Source organism: Grammomys surdaster, unplaced genomic scaffold (assembly GCF_004785775.1).
Source record: "Grammomys surdaster isolate TR1022 unplaced genomic scaffold, NIH_TR_1.0 485, whole genome shotgun sequence".
In the NCBI taxonomy this organism is placed as follows: domain Eukaryota; kingdom Metazoa; phylum Chordata; class Mammalia; order Rodentia; family Muridae; genus Grammomys; species Grammomys surdaster.
The window spans coordinates 492,923-512,452 of NW_021604904.1; the positions used below are offsets into that span (position 1 = coordinate 492,923).

At 51.7% G+C, this 19,530-nt stretch overlaps 2 protein-coding genes across 4 annotated transcripts in view; one reads left to right on the forward strand and one right to left on the reverse strand.

Moving 5' to 3' along the window:
* The window catches only part of Hipk4 (homeodomain interacting protein kinase 4), a 9,032-nt gene extending 3,651 nt beyond the window's left edge, over window positions 1-5,381 (forward strand). The window contains exons 2-4 of the mRNA XM_028781636.1: window positions 2,114-2,470; window positions 2,911-3,759; window positions 4,893-5,381. Of these exons, the coding sequence (XP_028637469.1) occupies window positions 2,114-2,470; window positions 2,911-3,759; window positions 4,893-5,072 (1,386 nt within the window). The 3' untranslated portion in view covers window positions 5,073-5,381. The remainder of the gene's footprint in view (window positions 1-2,113; window positions 2,471-2,910; window positions 3,760-4,892) is intronic.
* A 748-nt stretch (window positions 5,382-6,129) lies between these two features.
* Window positions 6,130-19,530, reverse strand: Pld3 (phospholipase D family member 3). Of its 3 annotated transcripts, none has more exons than XM_028781606.1 (13): window positions 19,456-19,530; window positions 16,886-17,031; window positions 16,211-16,303; window positions 16,030-16,104; window positions 15,801-15,943; window positions 15,226-15,409; window positions 13,583-13,697; window positions 13,378-13,505; window positions 11,422-11,622; window positions 9,807-9,946; window positions 7,788-7,953; window positions 6,718-6,817; window positions 6,130-6,618 (listed from the first exon to the last, which is right to left on the reverse strand). In XM_028781606.1, exons 3-13 carry the CDS (start codon window positions 16,235-16,237, stop codon window positions 6,431-6,433), a joined length of 1,467 nt encoding a protein of 488 aa, XP_028637439.1. In that variant the 5' UTR covers window positions 16,238-16,303; window positions 16,886-17,031; window positions 19,456-19,530; the 3' UTR covers window positions 6,130-6,430. The 3 variants fall into 3 exon arrangements, with proteins under 3 accessions (XP_028637439.1, XP_028637438.1, XP_028637437.1); XM_028781605.1 differs by having other exon boundaries at window positions 16,864-17,031; XM_028781604.1 differs by lacking the exons at window positions 16,886-17,031; window positions 19,456-19,530 and having other exon boundaries at window positions 16,211-16,789.

Consider the following 19,530-nt stretch of genomic DNA (forward strand, 5'->3'; position numbering starts at 1 on the left):
GCCACAGAAGGGAGCCAGACCTGGTGATACATGCCTATAATCCCAGATACTCAGACTGCTAAAACAGGAATATCATGAATTCAAAGCCTGCCTCAAAAACCTAAGGCCAGAATCATCGGTATAAAAAATAAAGGCCCAGAGAGGTGGTACACACCTGTGATCTCAGTACGAGACATGGAGTCCAGAGGACAGGGAGTTCAAAGTCACCCTAGACTATACAATGAGTAAGAAGCTAGCCTGGGCTACATGAAACCCTATCTCAAAAACCGAACTCTGTGCCAGGCAGGATGGCACACGCTTTTAATCCCAGCATTCAGGAGCCAGAGGCAGATGGGTCTCTGTGAGTCAAGCCCAGCCTGGTCTACAGAGTGTCTCAAAGTAAAACAAAACAAAATACTTAAACACTACCTAACTAAAAAAGTTTTGAAAAGGCCCAGGAGCTGGCTGGAAAGAGGCCTGGTGGTTATCTGCCCAGACTGCTCTTACAGAAGACCCACGTGTGTTTCCCAGCATCCGTACTGGACAGCCCACAACAATTTCAGTTCCAGGGGCATCTGATGCATTTGATCTCAGGGGATTCCAACACTCATGTGTGTGGATTTTTGAGGGCACACAAACACACAATTAGAATAAAAATAAACCTAAACAATTCTTTAAAGGGGGCGGGGCTGGAGAGATGGCTCAGAGGTTAAGAGCACTGACTGTTCTTCCAGGGGTCCTGAGTTCAATTCCCAGTGACCATATGGTGGCTCACAACCATCTGTAATGGGATCTGATGTCCTCTTCTGGTGTGTCTGAAGATAGCTACTCATATACATTAAAAAAATGCTTTTAAAAAAAAAAAGAAGAAGAAGAAGAAGCTGGGATCCTAGTAGTAGAATATTTACCTCATATATATGAGGCCTAAAGTTCAATCTCCAGGACCATGGAAGGCAGACAAATCAAAGGAGGGAAATACTGATTGGCCTAAAACACCTTTTCATCTATCATTCATTCTTCCCTGGATCCTACAATGTGCCAAATACTAGACCCAGGCCTCTAGAGACACAGCCTTGAATGAAATACAAAGCTCTTGTTGTCATGGGACTGGAATTCTTTTTTTTTTTCATTTATTTTTAGGTGTGAATGCCTGGGTATGAATGTATGGTGTTCCAAGAGGCCAGAGGGCTTTGGATCTCCTGGTACTAGAGTCACAGACTGGTGTGAGCTGCCATGTGGGTGCTGGGAGCCAAACCTGGATTCCCTGCAAGAGCAGCGAGGGATCTCAACCACTGAGCCTTCTCTCAGGCCCGGCGGGTTAAGTACTTGCTGCACATTAAGCAGACGAGCCTAACTTCAGATCCCCAGCAATGCCATAAAAGTTGAGCTTGTCCTTATAATCCCAGGGCCAAGGGGTTATAAGGGAAGTCGAGAAGAGCCCGAGGGCTCAGTGGCCCAGGTATCTTGCCAAAGTAGTGGGTTTCAGGTCTCATGGAGAGACCCTGTCTCAAAAAAATAAGGTTACAGCAGTAGAGGAAGATAGAGGATCTTTGGCCCTACACATGCACACATGGGTGATGACACCCACATATGCATATCATGCCCCCCAACACACACACACACACACACAAAATATATAGCATGTGAGATGATGTTAAAATCACAGCTGGAAGTTGGGTATGGTGATGCATTGCTATAACCCCCTATAATCCCAGCCCTTCAGGAAAGGAGAACAGGAAATCAAGGGCATTCTTGGCTACATAACCAGGTTGAAGCCAGCCTGGGCTACATGAGACCCTGTCTCAAAGCTAACCAACAAACAAAGGCTAGGGGATATGAGAGAATAGTTGCCTACTGTGTACTGTGCACTGCAGGCAGGGGGAGGGTCCCAACTATTATAGGTACAAGTTCAAGCACAGAGAATCAGACATAGAGCCAGACTCGACACCTAACCCAGAAGCAATAGCTAGAGGACAGAGACAGGGACATTCAGAAGAAAGGAAGTGTGGAAGGCACAGAGCTAGGCAGACGTTGGAGAAACGCGCAGATGAGTCCCAAGAGAGGCCTCATATTGTCATCTCCACCACCCCCATGACCCACCTGTCCTGTGTTCCATCCCCTCTGCCCTCCACAGGTGATCGACTTTGGCTCGGCCAGCATATTCAGTGAGGTGCGCTATGTGAAGGAGCCTTACATCCAGTCCCGCTTCTACAGGGCCCCAGAGATCCTGTTGGGATTGCCCTTCTGTGAGAAAGTGGATGTGTGGTCTCTGGGCTGTGTCATGGCCGAGCTACATCTGGGCTGGCCTCTCTACCCAGGCAACAATGAGTATGACCAGGTGCGCTACATCTGTGAGACCCAGGGCTTACCCAAGCCCCATCTGCTGCACGCGGCCCGCAAGGCTCACCACTTCTTCAAACGTAACCCACACCCTGACGCCACCAACCCCTGGCAGCTGAAGTCCTCTGCTGATTACCTAGCTGAGACCAAGGTATGAGAGGAGCATGCAGGGTGAAGACAGTCCGTGCTGGCGGTGGTGGTGGTGGTGGGGGAATACTGTATCAAGAACAATCCAGGTTTAGACCCTGGGCAAGACCAGAAACTTAAGAGTTGGTTGGTTGTCAGACTGGGGTAGACCCACAAGTCTCGTGGGACAGCCAAACTGAAGGTCACAGCCATGTCTCTCTGGCTGGTGAAGGTTTGGGTGAAGGGTGGAGGTAGAGTTAGGTCACAGATCCTCCCTGTAGCAGCGGGAGAGCGATGGGTTGGAAATCAAGAATCTGGTACAAGGGAGAATTGAAGCACCAAGAGAGCTTCCAGTCAGATCATGGGCAGAAGTCAGGGGGATCCTACTTGGTCCCCACAGCGGGTGATTTTTGGGAGCTCTGAGTCTAGATACACATCCGGCTGGTGTCCCCCATGCCCCACCAGGTACGCCCTTTGGAGCGCCGCAAGTACATGCTCAAATCCTTGGACCAGATTGAGACCGTGAATGGCGGTGGGGCTGTGAGTCGCTTGAGTTTTCCAGACCGGGAGGCACTGGCGGAACACGCGGATCTCAAGAGCATGGTGGAGCTGATCAAACGCATGCTGACATGGGAGTCGCACGAACGCATCAGTCCCAGCGCGGCCCTGCGCCACCCCTTCGTGTCCATGCAACAGCTGCGTAGCGCCCACGAGGCCACCCGCTACTACCAGCTGTCACTTCGCGGCTGTCGGCTGTCCCTGCAGGTGGATGGCAAGCCACCCCCACCTGTCATTGCCAGCGCAGAGGACGGGCCTCCTTACTACCGCCTGGCTGAGGAGGAGGAGACTGCAGGCCTGGGTGGTGTGACGGGCAGTGGGTCCTTCTTCCGGGAGGACAAGGCTCTGGGGATGCAGAGAGCCATCGACCAGCTCGATGACCTGAGTCTGCAGGAGGCCAGACGGGGGCTGTGGAGAGACACACGGGCCGACATGGTCTCTGACATGCTGGCCCCACTCAAAGTTGCCAGCACCAGCCACCGAGTCCCCGACTCGGGCCCGGAGCCCATCCTGGCCTTCTATGGCAGCCGCTTGACTGGCCGCCATAAGGCTCGCAAGGTCCCAGCAGGCTCCAAATCTGACTCCAACTTTAGTAACCTCATTCGGCTGAGCCAGGCCTCACCTGAGGATGCCGGGCCCTGTAGGGGCAGTGGCTGGGAAGAAGGAGAAGGCCGCACGGCCTCCACAGAGCCATCTGTCATCCCACAACGGGAGGGAGATGGGCCCGGGATCAAAGACAGGCCCATGGATGCTGAGGTAAGTAGGGTACACAGACTGGCACCCAGAGCTTAATCGATGGCGGTGCACAGGTGACAGGGCCGTGTGCTTCCTACAGCTGGGGCATTCGTCATCTCAACACAGGCCTGAGACTCAGTAAACACTGACTTCCTGCACGAGGTGACAAAGCTCAGCTCACTCCAACACCCTCAGGACAGGACACGGCTTATACTAACTCTAATTAAGGATGGTACAGAAAACAGACACCTAGTGATGGCCTTGTTAAGGAATGGGTGAGGTGCTGGCTGGTATCCCAGGAAGCTGAAACAGGAGGGTCATCTCAAGGTCAAGTCTAGTTTGAGAGAGAGTCTTGTTACGGCTCAAAAAGACAGAGCCATAGCAAGACTCTCTCTCAAAAAGCAAACAATGACATTGCCTCCTCACCAAGAGTGCTACAGATTTAGACCTGCAGTACAGTCTTTCCCTAGTATCAACGAGTGAGAGACCGGGGACTCTCCTGGAGTGGCGCACAGAGTGCTTAGCAATGTGAGGGACTGGGGATATAATTTAGTGGTAGAGCCCCTGCCTAGAATCCCTCAGTGAGGGGCTAGGGGCGTGGCTCAGTGGTAGAGCCCCTGCCTAGAATCCTCCAGTGAGGGGCTGGGGGCGTGGCTCAGTGGTAGAGCCCCTGCCTAGAATCCCCCAGTGAGGGGCTGGGGGCGTGGCTCAGTGGTAGAGCCCCTGCCTAGAATCCTCCAGTGAGGGGCTGGGGGCGTGGCTCAGTGGTACAGCCCCTGCCTAGAATCCCCCAGTGAGGGGCTGGGGGCGTGGCTCAGTGATAGAGCCCCTGCCTAGAATCCCCCAGTGAGGGGCTGGGGGCGTGGCTCAGTGATAGAGCCCCTGCCTAGAATCCCCAGTGAGGGGCTGGGGGCGTGGCTCAGTGATAGAGCCCCTGCCTAGAATCCCCAGTGAGGGGCTTAGGGTGTGGTCTGGAGGCAGAGCATTTGCCTTGGTCTGCCCAGGCTTCTATCCCTAATACCTTATTGCAACGTGGGAAAGCTTACACAGGGGGTGAGGGCCTACATACCTGGTCACCCCTCCTAGTAGACAGGTAAACATACTGGCAGGTACCTGTACTTCTTGCTGATGTTCTTTTCGTTTCCCTTCCACAGAGGCCAGGCCCTGAGCTCTTTGATCCCAGCAGCTGTCCGGGGGAGTGGCTGAATGAACCAGAATGGACCCTAGAGGGCATCCGGGGGTCTCGAGCGCAAGGGCTCCCAGCTCGCCATCCTCACGCACATGGGCCACCCAGGACCACCAGCTTTCTGCAGCACGTTGGAGGGCACCACTGATGGGGACTCACCCCTATTGTTTCATGGGGTCTGAGCTAGCTGGGCTGGCGTCCCCCCTCTTGATCTGAAATGGCACCTTAGAGCCATCCTCTGAACTTACAGATTATTCTTACAGAAAAATAGAAATCCAGAATGTTCCTATTTCCCTGCCCCAGGTACATGCCTGTATCCCACCCTAAATGTTGGAGGTCGTCAGGGTCTGGCCCGAAGCCCTGAGGCCAGTGAGTCGGGAAGAGGCTGCACCCCACTGGCCATGAGTGTGCCTGGGCCTGCCTGCCTCTGTGTATTTCAATAAATAACTGTTCCAAACCCTGCTCCTGCCTGTTACCACTGGGTAAACCTGCACCACCCATATTGGGCCATGCTGGCACCCAGGGCCGGCCTCTCCCATGCTGTGACTGGTTGGCTACTGGCTGGGAAAAGAAACCTGTTCTCTATATGCACTAAATGAAACCTGGTATGGTGGAGAGGGTTTATAATTCCACATACAAAGTCAAGTCCAGTCTAGCTTATGGTGAGACCTTGTCTCAAAACGGGGTTTTGGGGGAGACGGGGGTGAGGTAAGGGCCTGACTCTTTGTGAATCTACTCTCAGGATGTTCTCTTTGTCCGACATGTGACCATCTGAGTTTGCCAAGCACTACTGGCTTCGTCCTCTATGTCTGTAGTGGACTGGGCATGCTCACTCGCTCTCTCACGCTCCGGACATGCTAAGTGTAAACACACTGGTGGGAATAAATTCAGACCTGGCACATGCTGTGTTGTTCACATATGCACATGCTCTGGTGTTCAGATATGTTAGTCCAGCCGCCACCTGCCCTCCTCATCCCCACCCCCAACAGCAGTGGTATTCAGCAGTGGGTCTGCCCACATTGCCCTGTGGCGCATGCTCAGTATAAACATGCTGGTTCCGCGCATGCTCGGCCCATGCTTGCCAGTGTGGCCTCAAACTGCACGCCCAGGCCATGCCTGCCTTTGTGTGCATTGCATGCTAAGTTGTCACCAGCAGAAGTCCATGCCCCGTGTCCCCTAAGAACATAGCATCTCATACCACTCAGTTAAGCACAGGCTATACAGACAAATATTTACTTATAATTTCGGCCCCTTTGGGGGGTGGGCCAAAGGTCTGGGCCCAGCATGCACCCCCACTTCTTTGGGGTCTGATCCTCCCCCAGCTCTGCTAGGTCCACAGGGGCCAGAGTGTCAGGCCAGTGGAGGTGGAGGTAGCGATGGGAATATAGTGGAGAGTATAGAGCCACAATGGGAGAGACAGAAGCAAGAGCACAGGGACAGCAACCAGGACCCAGAGCTGAGTCCAGGGGGGCCTGGAAGGCTTTGGCCTGTCCATCGGGCTGAGCCTCAAAGCAGGCGGCAGGCATTGCCCACACTGTCGGCCGAGGTGTCGAGATCGTGGCTGTAAGGGGATTCCCAGTCTCTCAGGAAAACAGCCTCCAGCTGGCTGCGCAAGCCGCCGTGCCCGTTCTGTGTCACCAGCAGGGAGGTGCCTGCTGTCTCTGTGAAGTAGTTTCCAGACCAGTTGGAGGTTCCTGGGAGCAAGGGGTGGAGTAAGGGTCTGACGGGTGGCCAGGCCCTCGTGCCCGGGCGCTCCCTTTTTTGATACGCCTGTGGTACTGGGGGGCACTTACCAATGTATGTAGCACGCTCAGTCACCATATATTTGTTATGGTTGACGCGGGCATAGGGAATTCGGGCCTGGGTCTCATCCGCAGGGACCACAAACAGTTTCTGTAGGGGAAGGGAGGAGGGTTTGACAAGGGCTCAAGGCGCAGGTCGGCTAGCTCTGAGAAGTTCTGGGATGGCAGGGTAGGCATGTAAATGGTATCTCCAAAAGGCACTTGGCTGCTTCCCTGCGATGGGTGGAACCTTGGACCAAAATAGGGCCGAGTACAGCTGGTCCTCAGTAAACAGCAGCTGAGGTGGGGTGGGGGTGGGGATCCAGACCCGCAATGGCTCCTACCCCCTTGTTCCATCCTGAAACCTCATCTCTCATGCCCCTTTTTCTAGAGAAAGTCTGCTTCTACTTCTGTCTCTCCCCATTCTGTTTTATTTTTAAAAATGTTAAATTTATGTATATGAGAGGGGGGGTGTTGTGGGGGAGAGGATGTGTGCGCGTACTCGTGCTCACAGGGGCCAGAGGAGGACATGGGATTCCTTGGAGCTGGACTTAGAGGCCGTTGTGCGCAATCAGACATGGGGTGCTGAGAGCCAAAATCTGGTCCTCTGGAAGAGCAGCCAGTGTTCTTCACCTCTAAGCCGTCTCTCCAGCCCCAGAAGGTCTTTCGTTCTTTTTTTTGGGTTTTTTTTCGAGACAGGGTTTCTCTGTGTAGCCCTGGCTGTCCTGGAACTCACTCTGTAGACTATGCTGGCCTTGAACTCAGAAATCCGCCTGCCTCTGCCTCCCAAGTGCTGGGATTAAAGGCGTGCGCCACCACTGCCCAGCCCAGAAGGTCTTTCTTAAACACCACCGTATGGTAAGTGCTTTCTCTTGTCAATCTCACCCTATCTCGCCCCTCTGCCTGTGGCTCCCCACCTCAATGACAAACCTATCTGTACCCTGCCCCCCCCCACTCATCTGAGCCATGACTCAGTTCCCCTCACGGCTGCACACTCTGGGGCGTCCTTGTCATAATATTCATGGTTCATGTGGATGTGCTCCCAGGACAGTGGAGAAGGGTACTCTGGGATGGGTGCTTACCACCTGGATGTCAGAGTGCGTATGGTTGTCACGAAGTGCAGCCAGGGAGAGCAGGAAGGACCGCATAGATGGTTCGGAGTGCCCCCAGCAGCTGACGAGCAGGCGTACCTTGACGCCTCGTTCATACGCAGCCCGTCTCAGTCCATCGTCAATTGCCGGCCAGAACCTGAGGGCAACAGGGAAGGGGTTCAGGGGGAAGGGGCGGATCTTTCTAATATATTTGTTTCTTTTGAGGGTTTCTTTGCGTAGCCCTGGCTGCCCTGGAATTTGCTCTGGCTGGCTTTGAATTCTACAGTGCTCCATCTTCTCCTGCCTCTTGAATGTTGGGATTAAAAGCATGTGCCACCACTACCTGGCTTTTTCTTATTAATTAAAAAAAAATGTACTTTTTTAAAGAAAATAATTTAATATTGCCAGGTGTTATGGCCCATGTTTTTAATCCCAGCACTTGGGAGGCAGAAGTAGGAGGATCTCTGAGTTCGAGACCAGCCTGGTCTACAGAGCCAGTTCAGCCAAAACAAAACAAAAACAAAAACAGAAACAGAATTTAATATTGTTTCAACTATGTATAGCTGTGTCTGCATAGGTGTGCGAGACAAAGGCATCAGGTCACCTGGGGCTAGAGTTAGCGATGGCTGTGAGCCACTTGACATGGGCGCTGGGATCCAAGCTCCCGTTCTCTGGAAGAACAGCAAGCCCTCTTACCGCTGAACCACCTCTCCAGCCCCAAAAGATGACCTTCTTCTTATTTTATGTGTGAGTGTTTCACCTTCATGTATGTATACACCCCACCCTAACAGAAAGCACTCATGTTGAGCTTTGGGGCTTTTGGGTTCCCCAACCTCCAGAGGACCCCAGCCCTGGGTTCCAAGCCCTCCTCCTCCATATTCCTCAGCTCCTGTTTCCTGTGTCTGGCTACCATTTGGGTGCCCAGAAACTCATCCTCCCATCATTCCATTTGTTTTAAAACGGCTTCACTTGTTAACCAAGGCTCATCTCCATCATCCCGCCTCAGCATCCTTCCAAAGGATGGGGTTACAGGCATGCACCGCCATGCATGATCTCCTCTCATCTCAAACACGTGTATGTGCATGCGTGCGCGCGCGTGTGTGGTGTGTGTGTGTATGGTGTGTGTGTGTGTGGTGTGTGTATATGTGTGTGGTGTGTGTATGTATGGTATGTATGTGTGTGTGTATGGTGTGTATGTGTGTGGTGTGTGTATGTATGGTATATATGTGTGTGGTGTATGTGTATAGTATGTATGTGTGTGGTGTGTGTGTGTAAGGTGTGTATGTGTGGTGTGTGTGTGTATGGTGTGTATGTGTGTATATATGTGTGGAGTGTGTATGGTATGTATGTGTGTGTGGTGTGTGTATGGTATGTATGTGTGTGTGGTGTGTGTGTGTAAGGTGTGTATGTGTGTGGTGTGTGTGTATATATGGTGTGTATGTATGTGTTGCGTGTGTGTTATGTTTGAGGCACCTGGCATGGGTGTTAGGAACTAATGTAAGTTTTGGGCAATAAACTAGGCAGCAACCATTTTTAATTGGTGAGCCATCTCTCCAGCCCCAATCTATCTGATTTTTTAAGACAGGGTCTCCTGTAGAACGTGGAACATGGAATGCCCCAATTCAGCGAGGGTGGCTGGGCAGTGAGCTTTGGAATCCATCTGTCTCTGTTCCTCAGTGTCAGTTGTGCCGATGTTTTTCTGAGGTGCTGGGGATCCAAACTCAGGCCCTCACTCATGCACGGTAAGCACTTTACCCGGCCAGCCTTCCTAGCTTATCTCCTGACCCCACATTCAATCACCCTTTGCCTCAACCCTTTGTGGTGACATTACGGACTGAGCCTGGCGCCTCTAGTATTTTAAGCAAGAGCTCTGACGCTGAGTACAATCCTTGTCTCCGTTCAGTCCCTTGTCCCTGCTCTCCTGCCTGGGCCCCCTGCTTGCTCTCAGAGCCCCCTCAGCCCTCCCCTCACAGGGGCTCCCCATCTGAGCCCTGCCCCTTCCCAGAGTACCTGCGCGGATGGGAGAACTCCATGGTAGGCAGGTAGTTCATAACCGCAATGTAGATGAAGTTTCGGGCATTGTCCACCACGTTGAGCAGAGCCTTCAGGTCTGGGGTGCGGCCACTTGGGCACAGTGGTGGGGGTGCACTCTGGGGTGAAACGACAGTCAGAGGCAGTGTCATGGTGGACCCCAAGTGAGAATAGTTCACCACGAAGCAGGTAGGCCCTATGGAACTCACTAAAAACAGCCTCCATGAAAGGGAAGGACGTTTACCTTATCTGTTTTGCAAGTGAGGAAACGGGCTCAGAAAGGGTAAGCTCCTTGCTTAAGGTCACACAGCCAACCAGTGCAGCCTGGATTGACTGCTTGGTTCCAGAATTCATACTCTTGGGTGTTTCCTGATCCAGCAGCAATAGGGGCACTTTGTTACTTGGAAACTTGTTTAAAATGAAAATTTTCTTCTCTCTCTTTTTTTTTTTTTTTTTTTTTTTTTTTGGTTTTTTCGAGACAGGGTTTCTCTGTGTAGTTCTGGCTGTCCTGGAACTCACTCTGTAGACCAGGCTGGCCTCGAACTCAGAAATCCGCCTGCCTCTGCCTCCCAAGTGCTGGGATTAAAGGCGTGCGCCACCACCGCCCGGCAATTTTCTTCTCTCTTGATGTATGCATATGTATGATGAATAGTATGTAGGGTAAATGTGTGCATGCGTGTTATACATGTGCCACAGTGTGTAGGTGGAAGTCAGAGGACACCCTTGCAAGGGTTTTAGTGAGTCCTCCAGGCAACTGGCGGAGACCTTTGCTGTATTCACACTTTTTCTGTCACGTCATCCCTGACCAGGCAACCCCTCATGAGTCAGAGGTCACGAGAGTCCCTTTGCTCGGGTCCCTGAGGAAACTGCAACTCTAAAAGTAGAAGTAGGCACAGAAGGAGGAAGCACTCCTCTCTAGGAAAGACTGGTTACAAAGGGCACCAAAGATCATGCTTCCCTGCACCCACAGTGCCTGACACTCCAGGGTCTCTTTGCTATAGAATCCAGGCTGGCCTTGAACTCACAGAGATTCTCCTGAGTGTTGGAATTAAAAGTGTATACTACCATGCTTGGCCAATAAAATAAACTTTGGAAGAAAAAAAAAAGACAACTCGGAATGATGCCCATACTTTTCATTCCAACGCTCAGGTGGCAAAGGCAGATGGATTTCTGTGAGTTCCAGAGTAGCCAGGGCTACACAGTGAAACCCCAAACAAACACAACAAAGAACAAAAACTCCTTTGACATTGTTTGAGGCCATCCTCAGGTACATAATTCAAGGCCAGCATGGCTGCTTGAGACTCTGTCTCAAACTAAGCATAGGGACACACAGAAAGAGCTACCCTGGCTGTATCAGAGGAGCTGAGGCCATGTGCAACTCACACAGAGGTTGAAAATGCCTGGATACCCATTTTCCAGATTAATCCAATGCTGAGGGAGCTTGAGACACTGCACTGGTTTTTGATGAAGTAGACAGACCAAGAGTGAAGTTCAGGCTCCCTCTCTAACGATCAGCGGGCAGGCTAGGTGGAAGCCTCAAGTGATGGCTTGTGACCAAAAGCGATAGCGTGAGGCCCTATTCTCCCAAACTTACCGCCAGGTAGGCCAGAGCTGGGGTACCATTGAGGCAGATCTCCATTGGCGTTTCTTGATTATATCGTGTGTCAAAGGACCGTGGCCAGGTTGACGGGATGGAGCTACCTGCCTGGCCCAGGAACCAGTATGCTTCAAAAATCTTGGTGAGGTCTCGAGCAAGGCAGCTGCAGTTGTACATGACCACTCCCAGCTCTTTGACCTATGGGAGAACAGTGCTGAGCTGAGGATGCTGGCCCGGCGCTCACAGATGACGGGGATGCTCTTGTTCTACCTACCTCCTTAGCCAATTCCTCTCTCTGACCCTCAGTCTTTCCTGCACCTCCATTCTAAAGAGCTAGCATCCCAGGACTTAAATGGACAGCTATAAACTTGACTTACATTTTGAAGAAACATTCGGTTATGGCCAAGTTCCAGGGTTTTTGTTTTCCTGTGGTAATGGGTGTTGAAACCCAGTAAGGTGCACTGCCACTGAGCCACAGCCTAGGCCCTCACCAGGGGATTCTAAATAGGTCCTTTACTATGAGGTACATACAGCCCCTACCCTTTAAAATTATTGTTTTGAGACAAGGTCTCACTGAGTTCTTCTGGTTGGCCTTGAACTCTTTTTTTTTTTTTTGTTGTTGTTGTTTTTGAGCCAGGGTTTCTCTGTGTAGCCCTGGCTGTCCTGGAACTCACTCTGTAGACCAGGCTAGCCTCGAACTCTCAAACTCAGAAATCCGCCTGCCTCTGCCTCCCAAGTGCTGGGATTAAAGGCGTGCGCCACCACCGCCCGGCCTGGCCTTGAACTCTTAATCAGCTTGCCTCCTAAGGATTTGGGATGACAGGACTGTAGCACCAGGTCCTGTGAGTTGTGTGTTTCCTGAGACTTTGCCCTGTGCCAGCCAGCTCCGGCTCAGTCTCAGGTTTTGGCTCCTCTGAATAAGCCAGGTACTTCCCACTGGGCGGGAAGACAGGCACAGAGGAAGACTGTGTCTTCAGCGTACCCCTGATCACTGTTGAGACTGGGAGCCTAGGGAAGTATTTATTGAGGTGAATTAGCGTCACATTCTCTCCTTCACAGCACTGCCAGAGTTGGTCCCTCTTGTGCTAGTACCTGTTGAAGCTTCCAGCAGATAAACTATCTCCTTCTTTGGGGACTCTTCCTTAAGCTCCCAGGTTGGATCAGATATCTCCTTAGGACTGCTACAGTCAGCTCACTGCATTCCCCTCCAGCCCTGAGCTCTGCTTGTGCCTCCTTATTCCACCCTAAATCCTCTGCCTCAACCTCCCCATCCTATCCTTGACCCCTCTGTCCTTGCCAGCTTCCAACCTCACCTCCAAAATCCTGCCTACACCCCCAACCCCCACCTTACATCTCCATTCCATCTCAACTTTGACCCTTTATCTACTTCCATCCCTACCCTGGCCCAGCTCACTCTCAGGACCTCCATCCCAGCTGGATCTTCTGTCTATACCTTCTTCCCACGCTACAGTCTCTGCCTACAGCATCTAATCCTGTCCTTAACCATTCCTCTTGTGCCCCACCCTGCCCCCCACCCCCCGTCTTCCACCTCTACCCTCATTTTGTACCTCATCTTTGCCCGTACCCACACCCTACCCATGACCCCCATCCCACCCTGATGCTGGCTGTACTGTTATTTCACCCCAGCCTTTTGCCCGTTTCTTCCCTATCCTGGCCCAGAGCTATCTGGGATGAGGCGGCCTGATGACAGGCCAGGCTCCACACTGAATTTCCTATTCAGGAAACCTATACATTAGCTCATGCTCCCAGAGACCCCCAGGTAAAAGATGGGGTTCGAATACACACAAGAAATGTACAACGGAGGCCACGCCAGTGGACAGGACCCAGGGGAACCCTAGCAGCAGCAGGAACAAGGCAGTTGAGGACTGAACTGCAGGGATACATAGGGAGGTTCAGGAAGAGGCAAGGAATATGGGCAGGGTACATACAGACCTGGGTCAGCGACCGCCAGTCCATGTTGGCACTGCCCAGGTAAAAGTGGGTCTGATCCACCACCCAAAACTTGGTGTGCAGGACACCATGGGTCAGCTTCTGCATGTCCACCATGCGGACCTGGGCACCTGTGGTCAACAGGGGCAGCAGTCAGGGGCCAGCTTGGGCAGCCCCAGGCCTGCCAACCCTGCTGTTGCCCGCTTACCACTCTGCAGCAGAGACTGCAGATCTGCCAAAGGTCCATTGGGTTTGCTCACAGCAATGCGAACCTTTACTCCTCGGGGTGCCAGAGCCTGAAGCTGCTGAAGAACCTCTTCACCCTGTGGGAGACAGCTGCTGAGGGGCTGGGCCAGCCAGTGCTCTAATATCACCCTCACAGGTGCCCCATAAGAACGAACAGGCTTCACCTTACACTAGAGGACTCATAGATTACAATACTAAAACCCTTCATCTTTCCTTCTCTGTGCGTGCATGTGCGTGTGCATGTGCTGGGCATGGAACCTGGAGAGCCTTGCATATAACAGGTAAGTGCTCTAGCCCAGAGTTACATACACACTCCCCTTTTTAATAAAGATTTTATTTGTGTGTGCACATGTGTGTGTGTGTGAGTGTGTGTGTGTGTGTGCATACACGTGCATGTGGACATCAGAGGACAACATTCAGGAATCAGTTCTCTCCTACTGTGGGTTCCTGGGATGGAATCCAGTCAGGCTGGTATGGCCAGCAATTTTACCTGCTGCGCCAGCCATCTTACCAGTACCCACTTTTCTAATTTCGTTTAACACAAGGCCTCCTTATATTGCTTGGGCTGATGACAAACTTGATTTGTAGCTGCAGCAGGACTTGAACTTGAGACTCTCCTGCCTCAGCCTCTGAGTAGCTGGGACTATCTATCATCCTGCAGCACAGGGCCCAGCTTATATCTGTGCTTTGATATACTTCTGTGGGGAGCCTGGAAGAGGTGTGAGCTTATACAGTGTGTGCGTGTGTGTGTGTGTGTGTGTGTGTGTGTGTGTGTGTGTGTGGTCCACTGCCTGCTGCCTGCCTGTGAAAGGTCTTGCTTTGTGGCTCAGTGGCTCAGATTGGCCTGGAACTCTACATCCGTTCCTCTGCACCCCTTCAGCTTCCAAAATGTTGGGATTTTAGCACTCTTATGCCAATCATCCATCCATCTTTCTTTCTTTCTTTCTTTCTTTCTTTCTTTCTTTCTTTCTTTCTTTCTTTCTTTCTTTCTTTCTTTCAATTCGAGGCAGGATTTCTGTGTCCCTGGCTGTTCTGGAATGTACTCTGTAAACCAGGCTGACCTGGAACTCACAAAGATCCACCTGCCTCTGCCTCCCCAGTGCTGGGATTAAAGGTGTGTCCTACCACTACTGCTGCCACCCAGCAACAATGAACATTCCAAGAGAGCTGAGTCTGTGTCCAGCACAGGACTAACACTGCATCCTCATAGGAGCCCAGCGGTGGAGCAGACCCATGTTTGCAATTTTCAGATAAGGTGGAGGAAGTCTAGGAGGGAGGAAACCTGCCTAAGGTCACACACAGCAAGGGAGGTGGCAACCTGGCTTGGGCTGGGTTATAACTTGTTCCTTCTTTGTGTGAAGGATTCAAGGTGATATCGTCAAACCTAAATCATCACAACCAAAGCTGTTCCCTGACGAGGCTTCCGGAAAATCAGAACACAAAAACATCACCCTTAGTTCAGAAGGGTGTGTGAAGACAGCTCTTAACTAAACACACATGCACCTGTCTCCAGGTTGGCAGGAAGCCCCTCCCCCTCCCTTGCCACCATTCCCATAGCCATGGGGGAGGGTGGGGTGTTGGGTGAGAAGGGAGGCTTCCAGGTACCTGCTGGGCAGAGGGCTCTTGCGTGTGGGTGTCATTGTTTGTAAGAGTCCAGTAGAAGGAGGCGATGTCCAGGCTGCTGTGAGCACCGGCAAGGAGGCCCAACCAGGCTTGGCTAGTGGAGGGGTTGCTTGTGGTAGCATTGGGAAACTCCAGACCCTCAGGAATGCTCTCCACCAGCACCGCCCTGAAGGTACAGAGGGATATCTGTCAGTCACAGAGGGCCAGAGAGGATAGGTTAAGAAAGAAGGGCTTTGCAAGTCTCCAGATGTGGATGGAAGACTGGTTGTGGATCTCACTGGTCTGTCTAGAGAAGTGGGAGGGGTGTGTGTGTGTGTATCCACAGATGTAGATGGGAGATACTTGTGCCCATGTGTTCACAGACCTGTATAAAGGATGATGACGCAGTGGCTGCCATGGAAACAGGAAGGAGGGGGTAGAGTGGGCATGGACGTGGGCACCCACAATCCCCTCATCACAGCACTGGGTGCACCAAAGCCCTGGATGCTCTTGCAGGCTCAAGTGTCCCTGGGCTGGCAGGACCCCTCCCACTCACAATCCAGCTTCCTCCCACTTACTCGCAGGGGTCATAGCAGGGGGCTGGGCGCTGATTCGGTCCAAAGAGATGTAAGTCCCCGTATTCCCATAGAAACAGCTGAGTCATCAAGGCACCGAAGCCCACTACTGCCAGGATAAGGACCAGGAGGACCCAGCGGGCTTTCTGTGAGGAGGGGAAGGAAGCTGTCAGCCTATACAAGGTGGTCACTGGCAGTCTGAGATTGCTCAAAGGGAACAGCTTACTCCTACCTTCTCTGCTGCCTTCCATGCCTCGATTTCATTCATGGACAGTTCTCCCGCAGGCTCCTCGACAGGGACCTTCAGCTGTGGGATCCGGGATGATGGGGGAGCGGAAATAATAGGATAGTTTGGTGGTCTCCTACCCTTCGAGATACCCAAACCCTCCCCACTAGGCACCCCATCCTCCTACCTCCTGGTACATCAGTTTAGGCTTCATATTGCCTGGCAGTTGGGGGACTCTGCAGAACGGAGGCGGCGAGGTGGGTGTGTCAGGGACTGGAAACTGGGAGAAACAAAAAGCAGGCACTGTGTGGGGGCGTTCTGGGCTTTGAAGGGGCATCAAAGAAAGTGGATGTCTTTGGGCTTATGAGATCCAGTAAAAGCCTCTTTCTTCTCCCATAATCACCGGGGCCCTTGGCCTTGTGCCCATCACCCCAAAAGGAGGAAACTGGTCGCTGGTCAGCAGGGATGTGGAAATCCCTCGAGGTCCAACGCCTCTGCTTTTTTTTTCCCACTCCCGTGCCATCGTCCTGCTGCCTTTCAAAGCTTCCAGCATGTCCGTCATCAGCACCCACGTTGCTCCCTATCTGTTCCCTATCAGCAACCCTTTTTGTTCCCTGCTGAGCTCGAACCTAAGTAATTCCAAAAGGACAGTCCTAGCTGGGGGCCAAGGGAGCCCCGAATCTCTGTGCCTGGTTTTTCCTCAATCTTGGGATGACTCACGGCATGTTCCAGGTAGAGCCTAGTCCCAGGTACCTGCCTGACCAGACATCTGAGGCTCACATCCCAAGGCCAACGCAGCCTCCCGATCCTACCCCCTCTCCCGCATCCCAGCCCCCTCACCCTAAAACGACACTGGCCTTACTCCGATGTTAGCTGCTACTTCGGTGGGGCCCCAGCTTCTGGCGGAGCAGCTGAGTAGGGGCGGGAGGAAAGAAGGGGCGGGACCTCCTCGGATCACGCCCACTGCAGCGAGGAGCCTGCGCAGTGTGCGCGTCGTCGGCTGACTCCCTGCAACAGGGAAAGGGGTGGTCCTGAGCAACCTGGTCTGGGTGGAGAGAAGCACAGGAACTGGGGGATGGGCTTCGCTGTACGCCACCCCAGTTTCCTCTACGCCCCCTTCTACAAATGTGAATTTTTATTCCATGGGCTCTTAGTGAAAAAAAAATCATAAGATTAATGTTGAAGACGCTTGAAGATAAGATGGGGAGATCAAGATTGAATAATGTAACTGAAAGAGGGGCAAGCTCAAGAGAAGACAGCCCACGCAATGGGATGGGAGAACTGTCGGGGCGGTCACGGAGGTGGTGGGTTTTCTGGTAGTCTGCTGGGATGACGGTATTTCCTTTAAGTCAATTTATATTTTTAGAGATTAAAATTTAAAAAGAAAAATCCGAGGCTTCTGGATCTCATACTCTATCCTAGCAGGACTGTTTAAAAACAAGTATGTTATTTATTTAGGTCTTATGAGACAGGATCTCGTATAGCCCAGGCTGATGCACTGGACGGATTTAAAGTTAGATTAATAACAGGTGACGCCTCCCACCACTCTCTCCCCTTAGCCTATCCCAAACACAGAGGAAGTACAGAGCCTGCATTGCTATTGAGTCGCATAAACAGCCCTCTGTTGCCTTCTAGGGATGGCGCTCTTGGTTTGTGTATTACCCACCTAGATCCAGGTCTTTGCAAACGCCCTACTAAGGGGCTACATCCTTAGCCTGATTTCTTTTTTTTTTCTTTTTTTCTTTTTTTTTTTTTTTTTGTTTTTTCGAGACAGGGTTTCTCTGTGTAGCCCTGGCTGTCCTGGAACTCACTCTTTAGACCATGCTAGCCTTGAACTCTCGAACTCAGAAATCCGCCTGCTTCTGCCTCCCAAGTGCTGGGATTAAAGGCGTGCGCCACCACCACCCGGCCTCTCAGCCTGATTTCTTATTATTAATTAACGTTTCTGGGTGGGTAGTGAATTTTCCACAAGGTCTCATACTGTGGCCCGGACTGGTCTGTAACTCCCTGTATAGCCCAGGTTGGCTGGCCTTTTAACAATCCTCCTGTCTCAGTCTCCCAAGTGCTGTTACTATAGCCCCTCTTCCTGTATAACCAGGGAGACTGAGGCAGGGGGATATCTATGAGGTCCAGGCCAGCCTGGGCTGCAGAGAGGCTGTTTCAGAAAAGAAAACCAAAAAACCAGGATCCAGCAGACAAGGACAGGGCCAAGGTTAACTGAGGCTTCTGAAGGGAAGAATCCCACGGAAGCAGAGGATAGCAACCTTAGAGTGGGTGAACGACAGGGTGGGGGAGGGGAAGAGGGAGACAGGGTTGACTCTCATTATTTCTGAAGGCTTTGATAAGAAACGTTTTCTTGATGAATATAAAGTTGGAAATGGGGCGTGATGGCAAAAGTCTGTCATCCTAGCACTCTGGAGGAGAAGGTAGGGAATTCATCGGGAGTTCAAGGTCATGAAACTCAGCTACAGAGAGAGTTTGAGACAGGGCCAGTGGTTAAGAGCACATAACTGCTCTTACAGAGGGGCTGAGTTGGGTTCTCAGCCACCACAGAATAAGTCCACACAACCTGTAAACTCTAGCTCCTGGGAATCCAATGTCCTAATATGGCCATCACGTGCACACGCACACACACACTAAATCAGTTTTTGTTTTTGTTGACAAGATTTCTCTGTGTAGCCCTAGCTGTTCTGGAACTCACTCTGTGGACCAGGCTTGGCCTCAAACTCAGAGATCTGCCTACCTCTGCCTCCCGAGTGCTGGGATTAAAGGCATACATCGTAAATAAATCTTTTAAAAAATTAATTTAGCAGGGCATGGTGGCACCCACTTGTTACTCCAGCACTCACTAGTTTTGAGGCAAGAGGACTGATGAAATTTGAATCCAGCCTGGGCTACACAGGCCTTGTATCTCAGAAACAACTAAGTGTTTAATTAATTTAAATACTATTTTTAATTTCTTTACAATTTTTATTACACATATTCCGTGTGTGCCATGTGGACATCAGAGGGCAACCTACAAGAGTCAATTCTCTTTTTACCAGGAAGGAGGAGCAGATGGGAATCAGGCCCTCAAGCTCACTGACAGAATGAAACCAATCCAAAAGCTCACCATTTCTATGGTAACTAAAGTGTGATCTGACTCAGACTTCTAGTTGGGGCGCCCCTTCCCCCTATCCTCTTCCCCTAAGACCTGCAGCCTCAGCTGGAACAGAAGTTTGACCCGTCCTGAGGTGTCAGGGGTTAGGACAATATGACTGAGGTAACCAGAAGCAGCCAGAGCTGGTATTCCTCCATGGCCCAGGCCACCTTTATGCAGGTATTTCCAAGGTCTCACTCAGGTCCTTCATCAGGCTCCGGCATGACCAACACAGCTGATCCTCTTGCTCGGTTTCATATATACATGGGGTGCACCACAGCCAGGAAACGTACCTTCTTCCTGTCCACAGAACAGCTCCCAGTTCCTTAGCCTGTGGTCCTGTCTGTATTCAGGTGTGACATCAGAGC